General features: G+C 51.6%; 2 protein-coding genes across 2 annotated transcripts; one reads left to right on the top strand and one right to left on the bottom strand.

The window, feature by feature from the left end:
- Positions 1 to 6,098: 6,098 nt before the first annotated feature.
- On the top strand, positions 6,099 to 9,695 carry CCOS01_16058 (F-box domain-containing protein; the record flags this gene model as incomplete). Its single annotated transcript, XM_060464196.1, has 2 exons — positions 6,099 to 6,504; positions 6,562 to 9,695. 2 exons carry the CDS (start codon positions 6,099 to 6,101, stop codon positions 9,693 to 9,695), a joined length of 3,540 nt encoding a protein of 1,179 aa, XP_060305251.1.
- A 1,106-nt stretch (positions 9,696 to 10,801) lies between these two features.
- CCOS01_16057 (uncharacterized protein) lies at positions 10,802 to 11,017 on the bottom strand (the record flags this gene model as incomplete). Its single annotated transcript, XM_060464195.1, has 1 exon — positions 10,802 to 11,017. The coding sequence occupies one exon, from the start codon at positions 11,015 to 11,017 to the stop codon at positions 10,802 to 10,804; it is 216 nt and encodes a 71-aa protein (XP_060305250.1).
- Positions 11,018 to 21,945: the final 10,928 nt, after the last annotated feature.

Here is a 21,945-nt window from a genome sequence, read left to right as displayed (position 1 = left end):
TGACATTTCGCCAGGCATGCTCACCATCGTGACTGGGGTTTAAGGATTGCGGACCCCCTTTCTTGTCGAGGTCCATACGCGCGAATCAACCATCTAGATTATAGACCGTAGGCCCTTCTCACCTTATCTGGATGCCGTCCAGCTTTGGTGAGGGCACATACGAACCAGGGGACTTGGTCGTTCAAGAAATAGGCAAGGGGGCTTCCAACAGCCAAAGTCTCTGTACTTGTGTGAAATGAGATAACTGTCAGGAGGTAGTCCAGTCCGCGCTCAGGTCTGCCAATAGCTATGCCGGAGGTGCCTCTAGATAGCAACAAATACGAAAAAGATGCTTAGCTTTTTGGGAGTAGAAACTTCAGACACGATATCCGCAGTCGTTTCCCCCTGAAGCACGAGGAATACTTGAGACCCTTATCAGAGCTGGTAATGAAGGCATTCGCAGATTCGAGTTTCGAGCAGTCACCATACTGCGTATACAACTGCCGCGAACATCATCCGAACGTGCCTGATCGATAACGTACCTGTTTCAAAGTGCCGGGGAGGGAACAGGCATACGGATGGTGGTGTTCGAAATTCGACGTGCGCTTGTCCCTTGCAACGCCTGCAAAGGGCCGATTTACTTTGCAACAGCATATCTAAACACCGATAGCCTGGGGTTTGTTTCCCACCCTCAAAACCCCCATCGGCATTGTGTCCGAAGACTCGTTGACTTGGCGCCTTGGTACGCCGTGCTCCGTCCGCAGGTTGTAGTGAGGGTAGACTTTTCTGCCCAGGCGGCAATGGGAGGAAGACTCGGGAGGCGGAACGCATTGGACGACACATACAGACAGACGTGTGCATGTGCGAATCTTGCGAAGAATATCCGAAGTGTCGTCTGGTTGGTGTGTACGCTGTAATGAGGCCTTGACGAGTTTCAAACGATAGAGAGCGCGCCAATGGGAGGAACGCGGAACTCGACGCGGGCTGGCAACGCCGAGCTGGGTAGTCATCACCCACCAACGAGGCAACGACGGCTTCTGTTCCGTAGTCAGGTTCACCGTTCAGGGTGGTTGAGGGCCAATGAGACTTGCGTGCTGTTGGAGCTTGGGTTCAACCGACCCCCCGTTGCCTCGGGGGCTTGTTCCACCGCTTCAGTAAAGATGTCCCGTTTCATGATAGCTGGCCCTTTCTGCAGTGTTTTTTTTCTGTGCCAAGAGCGTTGTGGTTCGGGGGTTGTTCCACGGCTTCTGCCCAAGAGGGCAGGTCAGCGTCGGTTGAGGAGTCCTGCGAGGCCCCGAATGGGACATGAGTTCGGGGATGTTGGATGGGGTTTGGCACTGTCCACGTCGGGAGATGCGCCGTAAAGCCGCGGTAGAGGTGGCTCATTTCCAACGTCTTTAGTGGGGTGGTTGCGAACGCATCGTCTCGTCTCTGTCTTTTCGGACGAGAAAAGGACCCTCCCCACCTATCCCACCTGTTGTGGTATGTCGACAATCGACGACGACGACAGTTACACGTAACCGTGCTGTACATATGCAGACGAGGACGAAGACGGCGATGACCGACGGCCGGTGCGGCACTGGCGGTGCGTGGCTTCCCCAGTAGACGCGTTGAATTACGGCCAGGGGTTATGGAAATAGAACCGAGCAGAGAGAAGTTATTGACGCGCTGTATCCGTGCATGTTAATGTCACTGGGTGACTATGACGCAGATGGGAGATTCTGCTCCGAGCCTCTGATTGCAGAGACCATGCTCATATTACCTCCCTGTCAGAGGGCTGTGATGTCCCGCGCCATCACCCGCTGCGTACGACTATGCGCGACCTAGGGTGCAAATTGGCGATCAAGGGCGAGGTTGGGCGTGTTGGAGTCAAATTCTTGTTTCTCTTCCCTGCGTGCCGGTGTGATGAAGAACATGATTCTCCAGTGTTCTCTCTAATTTTTTTCGGGTTCAATGGAGCTCGTACGTTGGGCATCATTGTCGATTGGACCGGCCGGGAGGCGGACATTGAGGGTGTTGAAACTCGCAACGGGGTTCCTCCCAGGGAAGTTTGGATGGGCGTTGAGAGGCGAGCGGGAGGGCCCGCGGCGCCGGACCGGGGGGTCGGGGTTTGAAAAATGGAAAATCGTTCTTTCGCTAGGGACACTGGCGTGAGGTCGTTGTATCCTCTGTTTTGAAGCCTGAATAGGGTGTTGTCAACTGTTGATCAACATTGCGAGTTTTGTCTCCTTGCAGTTTTTGCCCCGTTACAACTCTATGCAATTGCAGACTTGCGGTGATTCGCACTAAGAGTTGACCGAGGTCCCACTTCGGACGAAGCCCCTGAAGGCTGAGTGAGAAGTCCAGTAAAGAAACTTCGGATGAGTTCCTAACTTCTTATTTAGCTGGAGAAGGGGGGGGGGGGGTTAGATTCAGGACTTGGATGCTCTTTGAGACTTGGACCGCGGGAAGACGGAATGCTGCGGTGGCTATGGCAGATACCCAAGATGTGAACAAACAGGATGGACAACGGCATCGGCGGGATACAGCTCATCTCGAATGCCTGTCCTAGGATGAATCTAGGCAGCTTTGCCAGGAATTAATTGGTGGTGATAGCTCGCGTTCATGGTGTATGTTTTTTGGCTTGTTAGAAGGGCTTGGCACATTACTTTGCCCGCGAAATGCCAGAATTGTTTCCTAGAAGGGACGGTAAGTTCAATTGGCCCTGGTTCGTGACCCCTTCATCATGAGACTTTCTCATCAGGGACAACCCAGGAGAGGGAACCCTGAATCTTGGGTCAAGGAGTCGCAGACTGCAGTCTTCTGGGCGTATCGGGAAGTTTCTTAGATGACTTTTATTTTGACTTTTTGACAGCCGTTTTGACAGGGCCCCCGTTCACCGTTGGCTCTACAACGCTAGACCTGGAAGGGAAAAAGGAAACATCCACGGGCAAGACTGGGCCCTCCGTCCGTTCTGGCCCGTACCGTCTATGGGACGTCTAATATCCGTAGTGTTTGGCTAGATGCGTGTATCCGTATGTGAGTGAACTTGTGTGCCGACAACGCCGAGGAATGCTCTCATTACCCATTTTTATTGTGTTGAAGTTTTTCTGCTCATGGTGATTGTTCAGCCTTTTCGAGCGAGTCGAGTCCAGCGCTTGCTATGCGAGGAGCGCGCGGAGTGTGATTAGGTAGCTGTCAGTTTCGTGGTATGCGATATGGGGCCCTGTGCTGTTCACAACTTCACTGTGGGATCCATATCCGCATCCGCAGATATAATGGAGACGTTCTCTTGGCCCCGAAAGAATTGCCTTTCTGTGCTCTGTTCTCCGTCCAAGCGCGGCCCAAGGGAATGGGCGACTGTGCGGAGACCTACGTCACAGGTGGCTCCTTTCTCCTACAGATTTGACTCGGCCGTTTTTCAATGAGGTGGACTTGGGAGGTGGATATCTGTATGGTTACCCTAGGATCCTGGATGTTGTTCTGGGCACCCATGCGATGGGGATGTTCGACTCTTGTGGTTCGGGGCCGGCCCCCGGAAGTCGGGAATTCTTAATCTGTGGTGTGTGCTCAGTTAACCGTCAGTGCGCTACAGTGCACGGTCTTGGTGATAGATGAGAGATCATCAAGAAAATCTGGGAATCGAGGGAAACAGTGACGAGTCCTGACTCGGCGGTGGAAGAAACTGCCTCAGATGCCATGATCTGATGATCGAGAGGGTTTGAGCCGCTTGACACCCCATGATTTGGATGGATAGAGTCGCCGAGGCATACTAGGTATCTGTCGTATCGAACAGCCCGGTAGGTTTGAGTAAGTCTCTGCTGTGCCGCACATGGGTTATTATTATAGCGACGGCTGAAGCGCGAAAAAAACGGAACTGGACCGCACCGATGGGATTTGCTAGTGTTTGCCCCCGTGAGAAAAACAAGTAACCTGCGAGAATCGGGAGAGTGTGGGAAGAGGACCCTTGACATCCGAACGCACAAGTTCCAGGGGAGGGTTTCCCTTGTTCCACTCGTTCTTCATAGGGCTTCACCGAGGATGGAGATTTGGAGGTGCCACCGTGCCAGGGCCCAGGGACCAAGGTGGGTGCGAAAGAGAGAAGGGGAAATGGGAGGAGACTGTCCTGGTCTCATGGCACCGTTACGCGGCCCAGCCCCGGGGACCCTGTGTGTTGGTAACCGGGCTGAGATTGCCAGATTGCTCTGCCTTGGCCGCGCGACTCATGTTGTGCGGAATTGCGGCAGCATGATGAGTCGGTGTCCAAGATTTGGGGAGCTGGGGGGGATGTAAGGCGTCTGTGCTTCTTCTCGTCAAGGTGGTGATGGTAGGCGATGCCGTGATGGCGGTGCCAACACGTCTCCTATGAGCTTGGGAATCGAGCCACTGGAAGTTGACTCTGTGGTGCCGCGGCTGGCGCAAACGCGAAAGGGGGTTCTTGGAGGCCGCTCTGTAATCTTTGAAGAAATACGAGGCCGAACCGAGGTACTGGGATCGGAACAGATCCGTCTTTGGAGGCGTCCCGGAAGTTCATGATACCACTTCGGGCGGCTGTGGTCGGTGGCTGTCACGGTTCAGGCTGACCGTCGGCCGCTTGATGGTGCCAGCGTTGATTTACACTCCGGGGCACAGAGGCCCGGCGCTGTTGTCTAATAGTACCGTCTCATACGGACAGGGACCTCGAAAAGCAACTTGGTTGAGCAACATCGTAAAGTTGAAATTGTTTCAAGAAGAAGAGGGCCCGATTGTTGAGGTGGACCAAGACAAACGAGAGTAAGTCAGCAGGATGAGGCCGATATTAACTGCCATCCTTACCAACGCGGCGGGCCCTGACTGACGCCGCTAGCGTGGACTCGTTGGTTGCGAACTTGTCGTCAATAATCTGTCAGATTGTTGTCAGCCGTTGTTGTCCCTTGTCTCGGCATATCAAGCAAACTGTCAAACCTGTCAAACCTGCCGCACTCGCACATCAATTCTTCTTGGAAACTTTGGGGGTGCCGAAGGGATTTGGGAGTTGAAAGGGGAAGAAACCAAGACAGCTAGCTGAGGGAGCAGCTGACTGACGAGATAGCATTCAGCCACGCCCCTTGCCCCTTCTTTCCTGTAATTCGCTCTCTTGATCGATGCCACCTGCAGAATGTTTCCTGGATTTCCATCTGCTTCCCTCAGGCACAGCCGACCACCGCCATTTCTTTCCTCTCTCCAATGTTCGGAAGGCAGACTCTGGAGGATCCACTCCAGAAGACCAAGTCAGGGCTCCGAGATTACTCCCCACTTCGAACAGGGACTTATTCCGTTGCTGCCCCGAAAACTGCCATCGCAATTCGAAGATCGTGGCGGACATAGCTCAGTTGGGAGAGCGTCAGACTGAAGTCAACTTCAATCACTTAATCTGAAGGTCGTGTGTTCAATCCACACTGGCCGCATCTTCAACTTTTGCCGTTTGTCCTCAACATCGCATTGGCGATATCCCAACTTTTGGTCCATGCCTGCCTGGACTGCATTGAACTCGGTGCTGTGAGAGTGAATGCAGCTACTCCGTACAGCGTACCGGATTACCGCATCTCAGGAGTGAGTTCCGTTATCAGCGGCCATTGTTCCTTTTTCGTTGAGTCAATGAGGCTAATTAGTGCAGAAAGCCTTGCGAAACACACGGCAGTTGCTGCACCGAGTTGAAGTGGTAGCAGTAGCGAATACATTCGTGACATGATGGCACATGTGTGATCGATTAGCTAGGAATATCAACCAATTGAATGATTTACTGCTCGTTCAATGTGTCCAAGTGGACCTGACTGACAAAACGTTTTGGTGATGGTGTTGATGACGGCATTGAAGATTCTGATAAGAACAACCGCTACACCCCGCCACTGATAAGCACCGGCCCGGGGATGTTCCATCGCCGCAATCTCCCGCGACTGTAGGCCATTTCGTCACGAAACGCGACCACGAAAAGCTTCACTTAAGCACCATACACGAATTAGACACGTTATCACACCCTCAAGCCGTAATCGATTCGCAATCCTCCCGCATTTCGCGCAAATTTGTTCTCTCGAACATATCAACTTCATCTCCCAAGACTGTGCACATTGTCCTTGCACAGTCGCCCGCCACCTGCCCACGACCTCCCGTTCCACAGCTTTATGCAACATTGGCCGACAGAGTCTTCAGAAACGCAACATCAACAAGATAACCCCTCGGACACCACTACCTCAGTCCAGCATGGCTTTTGTTCGCGCCAGCAGCCCAACGGCGTCGCTGTCCTTCGCCGCGAAGAGACAGGCAGTGCATCTCCAAGATCTGTTCCAGACGGAGGGCGCCGTGACTCATTCGACGCCGTCAGCGCTGCCCAGCTCGACGAGAAGCTTCGCCGGCTGAGTTTTGACGATTCAGCTTCTGTTGATAGCCATTCAGCCGTCGCTGGCCAGCGAGTGATTGATTACGAAAATGCGCAAACCCCGTCTACTCCCCGTCAAGCTTTGGGCTTCAAGGTCATCAAGCGATCTGAGAATCGACCCGATAGCGTGCAGTTGACAGACTTTCCAAATGGTATGCAGGACAAGACAGAGGATCGCAGTTGAACCCCCGCTAACGCTATGGTTGTAGAGTTGTTGACCCACGTCCTATCTCACCTACATCCCGATTCGCACTCGGCGATAGCTTTGGTGTCGAAGCGTTTCTACTCGCTCGTTACGACGCCCCATGCGTGGCGAATGGCCTTTTTACGATTCTTCCCGGGTCACGATAGTCTGACTACAAAATCTGGCGAGCAGAATCGCGCAGGGCCCTTGGACCATGACTCTTTCGAATTCGTTCGCTCAGAGTCCCGCTACTTTTCTCGCTTGACTTCTCTTGCGACGTGGCGAAGTGAATATCTCCTACGAACCCGTCTTTTGAGGGGCCTCATCAGAGGTAAACCAGGTGCTAAGCCTGGCGGCATTGGAGCATCTGGCCGAAGCAGTAAGAAGACAAGCGCTGTCTTGACCTACAACTCGAAGCTGCCCTGGGCTGTGACCCACATCCATGCCGACTTCACTGTCAAGAAGGCTCCCCGGGTTATTCACGGCACTGCCGACCTTGGTGCCGCGACCTTGAGTGATTCTTTTATTGGCAAGGTGGAGAAATGGGGATTCCGAGACCCTTTCACTATTCTACAGCTGGACGAGGTGTTTCCCAATCTTGAGCCATATGGTGCTGGCGATGGACCCGCCGCTTGCCCAAACGTCATGGATGTCAGCCAGCCCTATGGCATGCTCTCCGGCGAAGGCTTTCCAGGCGGACGTGCCTACTACCGCCCGATCAATGAGATGCATGGTCGGTATCTTGGTAGCGACACTGGCGTAATCGACACCTACCCCGATATTCCCAAGATCCCTGAACTATCAGAAGCGATTTCGGCCGTTTGGGTTGCTAAATCCACTGCTGTACCCAACATTACGCACTCCACGGTCGGGATCATCACCGGCTCAACTCTCGGAATCGTCACTACGTATGCGCTCCACGGAGACGGAAGTGGCCCGCGGCATCCCAACGGCGAGATGACAGCGCGATGGGTGCTCAGCCCCGGTGTTCCGATCGTCTCAATCAAAGTCGACGATCAGTATACCCAGAAGCGCAAGACTGCCCAGCGCGTATGGGCTGTGGCTCTTAATGCCCTGGGAGAGGTGTTCTACCTGGTCGACGTGCCGAAGACAAGTCTGGAGCGATCTAAAGGCGAAGATGTCACCAAGAACGCATGGTTCGCCGGGCGCTCAGTCTACTGGCGGCTCATCGACGACTCCCGTCGCCAGGCTCGGCCCGATGAGTTCGACAAGCATGCTCTCCGAGGTGCTTATTCGCCTCGATCTCCCGCAGACGCGATGAACTTGAGTAAAGAGCAACTCGTCGCGGAAGCCCGTGAGATTGAAAAATTCCTCCGTTACAAGCCGTCACATTTCCGGAAGGTCTGTGATGGCTGGGACATGCGAAGAAGACTGGAGGTCGACTTTGCGAACGATGACGCCGGCGGCGCCGGGGAGGTCATTGTCTCTATTCATTGCGGGCTGGAGGAGACACATCCCCCGAGCGTCACTCGCTATGCCCGAGCCATGTCCCAAACGCCGCGACAGACTCCAGACACTGTGGAAGATACTGCTGCAGTCTATCAGGATGTCCCTCCAGTGCAGCAGTCAATATTTGGATCGGGAAGAGACTACAAGCATGAGTCTCAGTCCCAGCCCAAGCCTACCAAGGCTGTGGTTAAGGGCGATGTGACACCCATCTCGTCCGGCTCGCTAACGCCCCAGGCAAAGCTCAATTCCATGGATGAATGGGCCGTTGCTACAATGTCACTCGGCAACTATGGAGGTTCAGAGATCACTGCGTCGGCTCTTGATTTGTCGTCACACGCACTTCTCACATTAACGGAAGACCCTCTGCAATTTGGGTCCAGACCTGCTGCCACTCCTACAATGACACCACAGACTGCCGAATCGTCGACAGAAATTCCTGGTCGGCGAACCCGTATGCTGGCTGTCGGAACCAAGGACGGATCAGTTGTTGTCTGGAACTGTCGCGAGCAGCGCAGTATGTCCACCATCTCCCCTCTTCGCATCATTCAAACAGAGTCTCCCGAGATCAGTTGCCTGGCCTTGACGGCTTTGTATCTGGTACACGGCGGAAATGATGGCTTGGTACAAGCATGGGACCCGCTGGCATCTTCGCTCGAGCCGCTCCGTACACTCAATGGACGTTCCAACGGTCGAGTACCCCGTCACATGATGACGATGAACCCTGCGCTCCCGATCGATACATACTCAGCTGCTCGAGCCATCTACCTCGACCCTGATCCTACTGTGTTGCGTGGTATTACGTCTTTCGGGGCCTTCCTGCGTTACTGGTCTTACAGCGCCACTCACCAGCCACCTGGTCGTAAACGTCGGCTTCGACACGCCGATGTTCACGGCCGCCTTGCTACTAGGCGCCAGGGCGGGAATGTTTCTGGCTACATTGCCGCAGAGACTGCAGAGCTTCGGCGAGAGGAGGAACAGGACATTAAAGAAGAAGCCTGGTTGCGCAACAGATTTGGCGTTGGCGCTTTTGGCGACTTGACCGAGGAGGAGGCTCTCCAATATGCGGAAATGATATCCCAGGAGACACTGCTGCTCGAGGAGCAGCGTCGCACTAGCGCCAGCGACACTGGTTCTGCCGCCGATGCTAGCTTCGACACGGTATCGTCCTTCAGCGAAAGTACCGTGGACACAGTTACACCGGAGCCCAGTATTACTGGCTTTACCCCCCCGCCTCCCGTCGTTGAGGAAGAAGACGAGTACGAACAGCAGCTCCAGCAAGCTCTTCGACTTTCTCTGATGGAGGCTACCGACGATGTGGCTCAGTCTCCTCGCAAGAACAGCTCCAGTGATTTCGAGTTTGCCATCAAGTACAAGTCCAAACCGGCGAAGAAGACGACAAAGAGAACACCCTCCATGTCTCCCCCGGCAACTTACAAGCCTATCGCTGGCGCCAAAGCAGGTTCTTCCAGCAAAGCCACGCCTAGGGACGACGACCTTGAGTTGGCTCTCTTGCTCAGTAGTGCTGGATCCGCGAGCCACCCTGCACCACGAGATGATGATTTGGAGCTGGCTTTGCGGCTGAGTCTGCAAGAGAATGGTGCCGGCGATTTCTCTAGCCTCGGTATCCAGCAGGAGCAAGAGGAGTTTCCCATGCTGGAGACTCGCGGGAAGGGCAAGGGCAAGATGTAAAGGCGGCAGTGCCTATTCGCCGCCGTAGTCCAGTTGTCTGATTGAATTGTTATTTTTGTACTCTGCCATTCTGTCTCCTGCTCGACTGCGGATAATGCTTCTGATACACTTCTTCTTCATCGCACGCGGGGTTTAGACTCGACGCTTTGAGCCACTGGCATTACCCTAGGGTACTCTCAATCGAGAGTCGTTGAAATATACACTTTGAACTGCGTTAAACCAAATTCGCCTACTTGTAGGCACAAGGTTTGCCACCAATTGCTGACGGGATCTGCTTGCAAAGGGTTGACACATTCACATTAAGAAGTATAGGAGTATTCCCCAGTGCAGACACAATCTCAATACAAGCGATGACCACCTGCCACAGGATCTCCTTCGCCGGCCTGGCTAACCAGAGCCCATAGAAACAAGGTGCATGCCACATGCCCCCATCGCCGTGGCCTCATTCTAGGTGTACGCAGCGAAGCCTTGTATGCCCTGTATGTCTAGATCTCTCCACAACAGGCTGTTCTCGCCTACCCTCACGACACCATCATCGGCCCAGCAATGACTGACCTCTTCTTGCCCATGTGCCAATCGAGAAGTCAACTCGCACGCGCGGGAGTAGCTATGCGGCATATCATTCTGACTGCAAGTGATCTCAGTTCCTGTTACTGCTCCTTGATCCGGTGCCTTTCCGCTCGCGGGCCATGTCTAGCGGGCGGGAGACCCCGAGTATCTAGACGATGCCTAGCGGCGGTCTGCAGCTAGAAGGACGGAGATGTACGTCTTCAGTGGTCACCCAGAGATGAAACTTCTCAGCAGTCGATTCTCATCCCGATGACGAGTGACTTCGACTCATTTGCAGATCCCGAGGTATGACGTGAGGGATCCGGCATGATGTTGCAGCTCCCGAGTCGAGTATGATTCCTCGCCTCGATGATGGCTTCTTCGTTGAATTGTTAGCTTCCACTTTTGATATATCCTGCCTGTATCTTGTGCAGGATCATGTTCGAGCTGAACGTGACGTCCATGAAGGGTCTTCATTGCCTACCAACTCAATATGTGCCAAGGCGGAGTTAGTCTCAACGGATGGATAACAGTCTTGCCGTGATGCTCGTCACAATCTACGCCAAAAGCTCGCCGCAACTCGCATTTCCTTTGACATCTGCGGCGGCTTCAACACCCTCCAAACCCTCAAGGACGACGGCGCTTGTGCGGACCAGGCCGAGGTCGTTGCTAAGGCTATCATCCGGCATGAGGACATGAGCGCCGACGGTGCCAGCACCTACATCGATCAGCCGATTCATTTCGCGACGCTGTATAACAACCTTTGTAGGCATTCGCTTACAAATGGGTTTGAGAGAATGACCCATGGGAGCACGCGGAGGAAGATCAATGAGGCGTGGCCGAGGCTTGGTTGGTTTTTTTTTGGTTGCTGGGACTGGGAAGAGGGAGGAGGGGGTGAGGGCTCGGTGCCATTCTCCGCATGTTTTTGATTTGGATAAAGAAACTGAGGGGAACAACCTAATGAGGGGAGTAGATGGTGCGGTCGTTGAGTATAGTTGAATAATCGAGGTAGATCCTTGAGCAATGGTGTGCCATGATGGTGTCCAAGAACCAGGTCTGGCCGCAGTAAAGGGGTACATAACAGACTTATGACAACAAAGGATACCTGTTCAACAAGCCACATCGCTACTTATCACTTGGCTCTTCCCACGTCATTGTCTTCGAATATCATTCATAACGTGTTCCTCCTGCTTTGGTGAGAAAGATAGGACACCTCCATCACCTATGGACGATTTAAGAATCAATCGGAAGTGTGGTGTGCATGTCACCGGCCGAAGAATCGTCCGACAGGAACAATCATTTAGGCGCCTACCTTACCGGAGCTTCACCGCCATCGGATGATCACAGAACACTCTGAAAGGCTTCTTCAAGGAAAAAGCCGTGTTCGTGGGTTTCCCTTGGCTTACGTTCATGTCGGTGCGAGAGCACTTGACAGAAACATCCAGATGAAGGTGGATGACTATTATCCAGGGAGCTCACCCATCCAACTCCTCTGTGAACTCTCGAATTACGTCCTCATTTCAGTGTGCATGTAAATTCTTTGACGCTACTTTTAATGGTTTTCTAGCTTTTAGCTTTCACTGAAAAAAAGCGAGTGGAGTTAGGCAATCTACACTGCCGGTGAGATATGACCCGGGTACTGATGAGGCATCATTCCTTGAAGATGGAGCTGGAATGACTTTAGGAACATGCTTCTAATCCGTTTCATTTTGAGGGTGGTCATGGCTGGGTGGTATTATTTGAGATGGATACGAACATCAGCACTCTCGCTCTTTCAATGTAGAGCAAGAAGCAAGCTTGAGACCACAGAATGAAGGCCTTGAATGCTTTATCAGTGGGTATCTCCAATGTAACATCACTTTTGCCCCTCATTTCCACATGATTCCTCTACCGCACCAAAGCCATGGCCCCAGTTTGCTGTGTAGACAAAGAACACTTCTTAGCTATGAGCCCATGTTTGCAGCAGTCAAAGGGCCTTACCATGAACATTCACCCGGACGCCTTTGCAGTAGTTTCATGGTCTATGCGTGTTTGAATCTAAAATTCCAAGTAAATTCGGTGTGCTTGCTTGTTTCCATTTCGTGGATGATGGTCATCTTTAGGTAACCAGATGCGCCGCACGAACATCAAAGAGCCGCAGTGTGTATTGTACCTGACAGATCCCTCCCTTAGACTTTTCAGATCCACTTACAAACTTTCTCTATCTTTGTTCATGGAACCGCCTTATTCCGCTACCACCGCTCCAGTTCAGCTGATCTAGAATAGCTGTCAACTGTAGACCCTATTCCACAATACCTTGCTCTTAAGGTTCTAGGTTATCATACGATCGACTATAAGGACCTACGAATAACCGCGGTCCATCTTCTGTCGTTGAGATTCTGCCGCACGCGCTTTGAACTCATTATCTCAGATCGTCTACACACAGCCGCTACATCCACGCCCTACAACACTACTCCACACGACAGAACTGAACCACATCTACTCATTTCAGCACAACAGCTTGATCAAGAGCAAGGAAGAGCAACAAAAAGTACAAGAACTCCAAGTATAGCAGCTATAAGTCACCAAAAAAGGAAAGGGATAATCACGTCTCCTTCTCCCGCTTATCACTCTCTTACAACCTTGAAAGTCACTCGAGCGACGAAGACATGGCTGGCCCATCAACCTTAGAATTGGACAGACTTTACGACAGAATAGACGACCTTAACGCGGATATTGAAGATGCGCGGAAGGATATGGAGGAAATTAAAGCTAGAATGGAGCGGCTTGAGAAGCAATTGAAGGCGGCGGAGGAAGAAAAGGAACAGTTAGAACTGGCACAGAAGAAAGAATGAAACAGCACATTGGGCAGGAAGCAAATCATTCTGACAGAAAGCCAGGGCATGGTCAGTCAATTCGCTTCTCCACGGCCTGCATTCAAGTTGTCTTGGCCAAAAGAAATCTAGGCCGCTGGGTATCTAGTCTTTATAGCGTGCGCGTACATCAAGTTATTTAGATCTATGCGTTTGTCATGACTACCTTAGACAGTATTTACCGGCATACATCTCTCATAACGCAGTCATTACCCTCAATGACAGTCATTACCTTCACTGAGCTGAAATTTATGCTGTGAAGAAGAAGAAGCGTTTGTATCAGGCGGTTATGCGTCTATGACGATTGACAGGTACACCATGGACATTCTCTTGATTGCTTTGATGGCAATATAGCCGCCTCCGTGTAACCCCAAGATCCATTGGAAAGCTTTTATGAACGAGAATAGACGGTCATCTGGGTCACTTGGGCAAAGGCTGTTCATCTCTGAATAGCACTGTTTTACCGACCTAAATAACAGACGCAAAACGGCGCAGTAAACCTCGAACACTACGCTTGAGGGAATTCTCCTTCACTCTTTATCCTCTGAGGCAACTCCATCTGTCATCGTTTGTCGAATTATCTTGACGGTACAACCACTGAATTCCGAGTCTTATTCGCTTATGGGAGCTTGCCTTCCCCTCCCAGCTGCTCATTCATGATGTTTACCTTGCTGCGAGGTTCCAGGTCTTTAAATTGCCGATTATAAGACCGAGCGTCCGGCCCCGTCCTCCTTGTTCCTATTCACACACTCTCTTCCGAAAAAGTATCATCCTTTTGCTTCGAATCTTCTGCACAGAGACAACGCTATCTTGACACTGCACTTGATGCCACATCTTCTTTACGCTCCAGATTTGGACAAGAGTCTCTAACCACCCGCCAACGTCAAGAGCCCCTGACTACTCCTCCCACGCTACCTCATCCTCTTCAGGAACGACCTTGTTCGTCCCTAGACCGACGACAAACATGTCTGGAAGCAAATCAACCGACGAGATGATTCAGGCTCTCAATGAAATAGCAAATAGAGGGCCCCAACCCTCAGACGCGGCGCAGATCGCGGAGGCAGCGAAGAAACTAGCGCAAATGCAGATCACGATTGACGAGGCGGCGAAAAAGAATTAGAGCCAAATTTGCATACGACTTGGTCAAAACTCCTATACAGAGCAAGACGATGGGCACCCGGCCCTCTGGTTCCTAGCTTGGACTTGAAACATCTGGGAGTCAAGCAATTGCCGGTTATACAAGTATGCGTCATGGCTAGGAAGAATTTGCTCGACATAGTCCCTCACAGCGACTCCGCAACTTTCTTGTCAGGGTCTTCTTGTCAGGGTCCTGTAATTAGCATAATTATGCAGTCAGTTGAAAACCTCTGAAAAAGATCCAAAAAAATTTATTCTTAACATTCATTCGTACCCGAGGACCTTGATCTGCCCTTGGATACGCGATGCGTGCGTGAGGCGCTGAAGTGGGGAGTGATAAGGCGTTCCCTAGTGCCGAAAAAAGAGTTCGGCATAGCTTGAGAATGTTTCTAAAGACTTGAAGGACCAAATCACGATAAAAGCAGAACTTAAGGATAGAAAATCAGGTACGGAACTGTTGGATTACAGCCACCTTATTCACACAATACCCGAGCCGTTCTGGCAGAAGCAATATAGACTGCTAGCGATCAACGGATCAGACACGGCAAAGATATTGCCGCGTAGAGGAGAACACGGGAGCATCACTTTTGAGGCGTAATTGAGCCATGTCGTTCCAAGTGTTGCCATGGTCGGGCGAGCTACAAATGGACAGTCTTGTTGGAACGATGTTACAGGAAAAGGGAACTTGGTGCCCAGCAATGCCACTAAGAGCGTCAGAGAGATTCAACGTCGTGGTCTTGTCTCTACATGGAAGAAGAGATAAGGAATCCAACGAGAAGGGCTAGATGCCTGGATCTCAGACCTATCTATGAGTAACATAAGCGCAACTATAGGATGTACCATTTGTTTCCTATCTGTTCCAATACTCGCTGTATTCTATACCGTCAGACTATGCCTGGTAATCAGGGGCTTTTCGTCGTAATCATCCGAATGTGGTGGTTTGAAGAGGCGGTCGATAGACCAAGGGCATCGTCGTAATATTACCGATCTGAACGATAAGCCGTTGCTGGCGTCTACTTACATCTCCCATCATACGAAGCTCGGGGATTCGGAACCATGGAACTGATGGTACCAGCTGCGGAATGCTGAGCATATCAATGAGGGCGTCGTTGTGCCGGCCTTGGCCTGGGCATACCATTGGTAGTGTGGTACCAAAACACAGCACTTCATCACTGCGGTGGCGCCGAGATACCGTACATACCGAGCACGCTGGTGTAGATTCCATGTCGTCGTGATGTCGGGCCTGTCGGTCTTCGCCGACTCTGTGATGCCGTATGTGCCGCAGAGGGGTCTGACGTCGTCGAGAGGGTCTTCCTAGGGGTCAACAGAGGTTCATCACTACCTGCCACGTCTCGTCGTGACGGCTTCTGATAAGGATGATGTCTAGTGTTAAGGTAGAGAACGCAGATTTTTCATTGATATGTAGAGCAAGAAACGGGATTAGATTTGCCATTCAGGTTCCAGAATCGCCCTTTCTGGTCGCCATATTTCGCAACCGATGAGTGACCCCTTACTACGTACACGATTAGCGCTGATCTATTGATACAAGTTCATGCTGTTCAAAAACAGAGTTCAGTCGTAACAGAAGGCGCCTGGCAATAATCCAGAAGGGGGTGGGGGGTGTCACACATTCAGAAACACATGCTCACCAAGCTGCATTTCCACCGCCCTGGCCCGGGCCACCTGAGTACCAATCTACAAATCTCAGCGAGAATCTATTTCTCTTTCCCTAGTTGTACTAGAAGTAACGGAGTCATGCGAGGCTCCAGAGGATGACTTCAGACTCACGAGACAAATGACTTTGTTCGCCAGGAGGACGGTTCGGTGCAATTTGATTACCTGTCTCCTTGGCAAGTTCGCGGCTGTCGGAAGCTAGTCCGTTGAATGGCCACGATCCACCGACATTAAACCCCAAGCAAACAGCCACACCAAACATATCCCATGCTGGGTTTGAGGGCGACCCTTGCCTTCCTCTTTTCCTTCAGTCTTTCATCACTATTCATCGACCCAGTTCGTCGTTGCCACTGCTGTACTACAAGTCCGCAGTAGACCTCCCTCTTTCTTCCCATATCGGCAGGCCTTTTTGCGGGCCAAGAGACTGAACATCTTCGAGGAAACAGAGACAGGGGTACGACATGCGCTTTATCAAGCTATCTGGACCACAAGCGAGATGTGGGTTAGACACAGTCGAGGTGTCGCATCGTGGAAGATGAGACTGGGGCAATTCTGAGCGTATCCAACTTGTCCCAGTGAGAATTTGCCATGATTGGGTTCCCATAAACTGATACTTATCAGCATACCTCACTCATCCACATTCCTTGCAAAAGAGCAACAGGCAAAGATGTTGAGGACCGCATGATAAAAGATCTTGAATGCTCAGTAAAGAGAGTCTGCGTTTTACTGTGAAATAGTGATAAGAAAATGGCAACATGACGGCGGCATAGGCTATGCGACTGGCCTTGCCACCTACTTTCACTTCGAAAGGCCCGATGGGCTTCGCCTATTTCTTCTCCTGTCTACAGCCCAATCACCCATTTCAACACACAATTACTGAGCTTCGCATCAGCCGGACGGCCATGCCCTGCTGACCTGTATGGCAACAGTATCATTCAAAGATTAAGTTTCTTTCTTGTTTCCTCAAGACCTTCTCTACCAGGCTGAAGCCATGGGGCCTAGGTGGATGTCGTGTAGGCAAAGTACACTGTTAAGGCGGAAGAACATGCCTGTGGCAGTCAAAGAACTTCGTCATGAATACTCGCCAGTCATCTTGCTGGCAATGTATTTCCAGCTCTGACCCTGACGTTGTTCACTGACAAAGGAAGTTCCCCTTTCACCTTTCGTTGGGCGAACGATGGCTAGGAATGATCCCCCCCCCCCCCCCTTTTTTTCATGATTTTCTATTCAGCCTTTGAAAGACTCCATTTGCCACTGTTCATAGAGTCACCTGGCGCTGCCACCATTGTCTTCCAAGTCAGCTATTCAGCTTCACCAAAGCAGCCGCCACGTCTCGTCCCAGGCCCTAGGCATTCCGGCCATAAAAGCCTATGAACCGCCTGCTACCATGTGTTATTCACTGGAATTCTGCCCCATACACTTTGGACTCCTTGCATCAAATCATCTATAAATCGTTGGTGGATCTGCACGTACGCCGGAAGGACACCTGCTAATGAATCTCTTTAGTTCAGCACCACAGCTCGCTCGACTACGAGAAATAACGACAAAAAGCAAAAGCCAACCAAAGCTAGCAACCTTGTCATTGCCAACAGAAAAGAATCAAGCGTCTCCCTTCACCAGAATCAGCCTCCTGAAACCTTTATAATCACTCGAGCGACAAAAGCATGGCTGGAGACGGAAGCTCTTCCGCTGAGGGAGCCGAGGGACATGATTCTGACCGTGCAATAATTGAGCGAATGACAAAGGCTGTGACCGAACATGAAAAAAACCGTGGCATAGTACAAGACCCGGAGAAACCAAAGACACTAAACCAGAGATTTGTCGATATGTTAGAGTTCAAAAAAACCAAGACTGCCGAAACCGCCGCACAAAAGGATCTCGAGTTTATAGAGGAGAATGAAAGACTTGAAAGACTTTATAGAACAGGGAAATGAGCTCGTGTACTCACTCAGTGGCAAGCGGACGTTTTCATATGCAAATTGGTGTGGAGATCACTCAGCCAGCCCACTGCTCTTCGGCACATACCCAAGTCGCCTTGATGGCATGCGACCTGAGCCGCCAGCCAGAGGTGTCGAACGCGGTCACAATTTTCTCTTATGGGTATCTTATGAACTGGAGGGTACTGTATGCGCTACGTGTGCGCATATCAAATTATTTGGACTTCTATAGTCCATCATGAATAGTTAGTGTTGCCTTGGATCAGTCTCTTCAACAACACAACACGGTCTTTACCTCCACCAAAGAACGAAATCAAGTCAGTAAATAGTATACTTTACTCAAAAGAAACCCCCCCAAAAAAACAATCATCATTATCAAAGTTTTGTTCATTAAAAACTCCTCTGGATTTTGACGTCCCGTTGTATCACCTCGGCAGGAGTGGACGTGGAAGTGGGGGCAAACAACATCGTGAACCACCAAAATGGAACGCTTCAAAGCGCATCAACCAAAAAACATACAACACCAGGTATTCGCTGGTCGTCACCGACCCAACTACTAATCCGGCCCTCATTGGCTTATCTATGGGAGAGCGGACGGGATCCCGAGTTTTCCAATGGGTATGGTCGTATGTGTCACTGCGTTGAGTGCAAGTTGATTATGATCTGCTGGTTCTCCGGAATCGGTCTGGGGATCAGCACCGGCGCCTCAAGTCGCGCCCTCTATGCATCTTGAGGGCTCCTACATGGAGAATATGCATTCCCGGTATGATATAACACAAGAAATAATGGTCTTGTCAGAGGGTTGGGCCCCGTCATTTACACATCTCGTCATGGAAAGCATGACGAATCGTCTATACCGAATCTTCTCGCAGGAAAACACTACTGCAGAAACACCCTTCAGATCTTGAAGTTGGATAATGCAGACTCGCTATTGCACAGTGACTGTAGCTGTTCAGACATACTTTGATATCAAGGCCACCGAGCTTTCCTGCCTCTGCCCCCCGGACTGAGCAACTCTGTGGAATGGGTGAACTATGAGGTCCAGCCAGAAGGCCTATCGCTAGGTGGACTTGTTTGAACTGATTCTTATGCTCTTATAAGCGTTGTTTCTGTGTATCTGTCACTGTTTAGCCGGTTGAAGTTCACTTGCTCTTCAAGTATGGGCTTCCACACGGCCGACCGGCAGTTGAAATCTTTGTCATCACGGCCCTTGTCGGCCCTCTGCGCTCAAATCACCTTACTCTGCTAGATTATGAGTCAAATACACTGGTTTCTTTGAGAGAGTTCTCCTCATCGTCACCACCATTCAAAGAGTTTAGTTGCGGGAGGCAAGGATCCGGACTACGGTAGCTTGGCTTGCTCCAGGGTCGAACGTCTGCAGCTCGATAGCCAAAGAGGAAGTCATATTAACAGCGCTACAATAGAGGTCAAGAGCGAACACCTTCGCTGAGGAGTCACTCATTGGTTGCGCTAATAACCATTTACGAGTTCGAGCCATTACGCCGCTGAGTGTCATCGGTGTGCTCTCATCATGGTCACATTAGGAATAAGGAGCGGGAGACGAGAAAGTCTGCCAGAAGGCATCAGTGTTAGACATGCATCATCAAACATCTATCATCCCTGCTTCTTCGTACATGATCCAAAGACATGTCCAACAGAAGCTTGTGGATGAAGAAATGGATTTGACTTGATCCAAACTCCGGAGAGCCGATTTCCCTACCCCCGACCACATCCATTGATTCGTATACAGCGCCAGACTACCAACAACACACTGTCCGCCTAGCCCTAGACTCATCCTACCTCAGCCACCGCGAAATCGAAGGACCGCGGGCACCGAACCGGAACCGGAAGACACTTTCTTCTGTTCCCCGGAGAACCGGCCCCTAACCTCCCTCCCCGGCCCGAACCTCCGCGCCCGCAAAAGGTCCGATACCCCAGACCCCGGACCCCGTGCTCCCCTCCACTTCCAAGAGAAAATCATCTACTCTAAACCTCTGTAAATTCAGGCACATATCACTCCTACTAACATATCAGTCTTCATAGCATAACAGCCCTCCTAAGAAATGTGGCATGATGGGACGAGCATAGGCGCAGAAAATCAGGCGGTTTGAATGCCTTTTCTTGGAAAAGGGTCCAAATCGGCAGATGCCGTCAAACATTCACCCTCTGCGGTGACACCATCTAAGAAAAGAAGTTCTAGAACCCCTTCTCAGCCTTCCTGTTCTTCTTCCATAATGCTCCTGAAGCTGTACTTACATTCACCCCGCAAACTAAACCTCGTCCAGACGGGAGAGTAACATCTAACAGGAGCCAAAAACAGAAAATAGAACCCCAAACCCACGCCTCAACGTCGCACCTATCCCTCGCCAAACACTGAACGCCAAAAAAGCGGATTAAACAAGACCCTCCAAAAAGGGCTGAGAGAAGAATCCAATATACACAAAACCATCACCTCCCATCTCAAATCCACCTGCAAGCATGCGGCCGCATAGCGTCCAAGTGGTATAAGTCCAGTCTGGGTGCCTTGGCGTTCGAAACCCTCCCCAACCCCACACAGTGAACAGTCGTGAATAGATTAGGGCCGTGTGGGATGCGAAATGCTTCAACGTCGACAGCCTGGTCTTGCGTTCTGATACGCGTTTGGAGAGCTGGCTTCTTCTCTTTCTAGCCCGTGACGTATCTGGAAGAATGGATCGGGCTGATGCAGTAGGCGGGCTAGGTGGAAGACCAGGTCGTGGTTTCAGATACCTGATAAATATTCCGGTCGCAAGATACCCTTCTATCACGACGGACGCGCGCGGGAGTGCGCGGGCGCGTAGAGGTAGGGAAGAAAGCCAGGGGGAGTATGAGCGTGTACACTGATATCACGATCCCTATCCCATAGAACCAACTGCCGACCCCATGTCAACTCCACGTCCAAGGCTGAGAGACTCAAACAGCAGGATTACCTACCAACCTGGCCTACCTAACCCGAGAGAGAAGAACTAGACGCAGAGAGAACCACCAAGGCTGAAAAATAACATGGGTGTATTCTTTTTTAGAGCGAACCCACGGCCGGTCGCGATGCGGCCCCCCGATTTCCAGGGGGTGGTCCGCCGGCCAAAACAAGCCGTCGCTCGTCCTCCCCGAGACAAGGGAACCGTGACGTCTGTAAGGCAGCCATGTGAAAATCCCAAACTTGACCCCTCATTCTCTACCCCTCCACGCCCTTCCTGCCCGCACCCAGACTCTAGATCCACCTCGCCTGGGGCACATTCACACCGTGTCTACCGCCCTCCAACCCGCTAAAGAAAGAGGCTCTTTTCTCCCCCATCCTAACACCCTTTCACCTCCCACCACCATACGTCCAATCCGTCCGTCATCTGGTCCTCGACTCGCGCAAGTGTATCATCTGAACCACCTCGCCTTCAGCCCCAAACCTCACCAGCAGGCCATGGGCGCAAAGGCGCCGGCGCGGGGGGGATGCGACCAATCACATCACCCCGTGCCCCTTTCCAGAAGCCTTCCATCCCAAATCTGGCAGGTTATTCACCCCAAGGACATGACGCACAAAGATCGGATGAGATGATGCTGCGTCATATTGATCATTCGGCACTCGCCCCCCAGAAAGACCTGTCAGCCAGAAAGCCCGTCGGCGCCGACGGAGGCCGGCCCCATCGGCCGCGGGGTGGGGGCTTGGCATTTCCTGTAACCCGCATATGGCTGTGCGTCATATCTGAGTGTGTGGCCTCGCTGCCGCTCCTGGTGGTGGCCCTGCTTGCTCTTCTACTTCTACTCTTCGTAGCTCGGATTATGTTCACATTCTAAGATGTACCTTATAATAATAATACAGTTCGTCGGCGTCGTTAACGACAGGGTCGCACTGCATCAGAACCCCGCGTTCCGCTTGTGTCGTTCCCTGTCGTATCGCGCCATCCATCATGATTCCTTTCGCTTCCCCTGGGAGGTGTCAAAAGTTCAGCCCTTCCCGTCGTTGCAGAGCCCCATTCCTGATTCTATACAATGTATGCGACCCTCGCTTATCCCATTGTGCCCTGTTTTGCACTATACCAAAGAGAAAGAAGAACCGTCCGACGCCAGTAGCACACACTGAACATGCAC

This window comes from Colletotrichum costaricense, assembly GCF_030867565.1.
Source record: "Colletotrichum costaricense strain IMI 309622 chromosome Unknown Scaffold_27.1, whole genome shotgun sequence".
Lineage (NCBI taxonomy): Eukaryota > Fungi > Ascomycota > Sordariomycetes > Glomerellales > Glomerellaceae > Colletotrichum > Colletotrichum costaricense.
The sequence above is the reverse complement of the archived record's forward strand: the minus strand, read 5'-3'. Positions and strand labels throughout refer to the sequence as shown.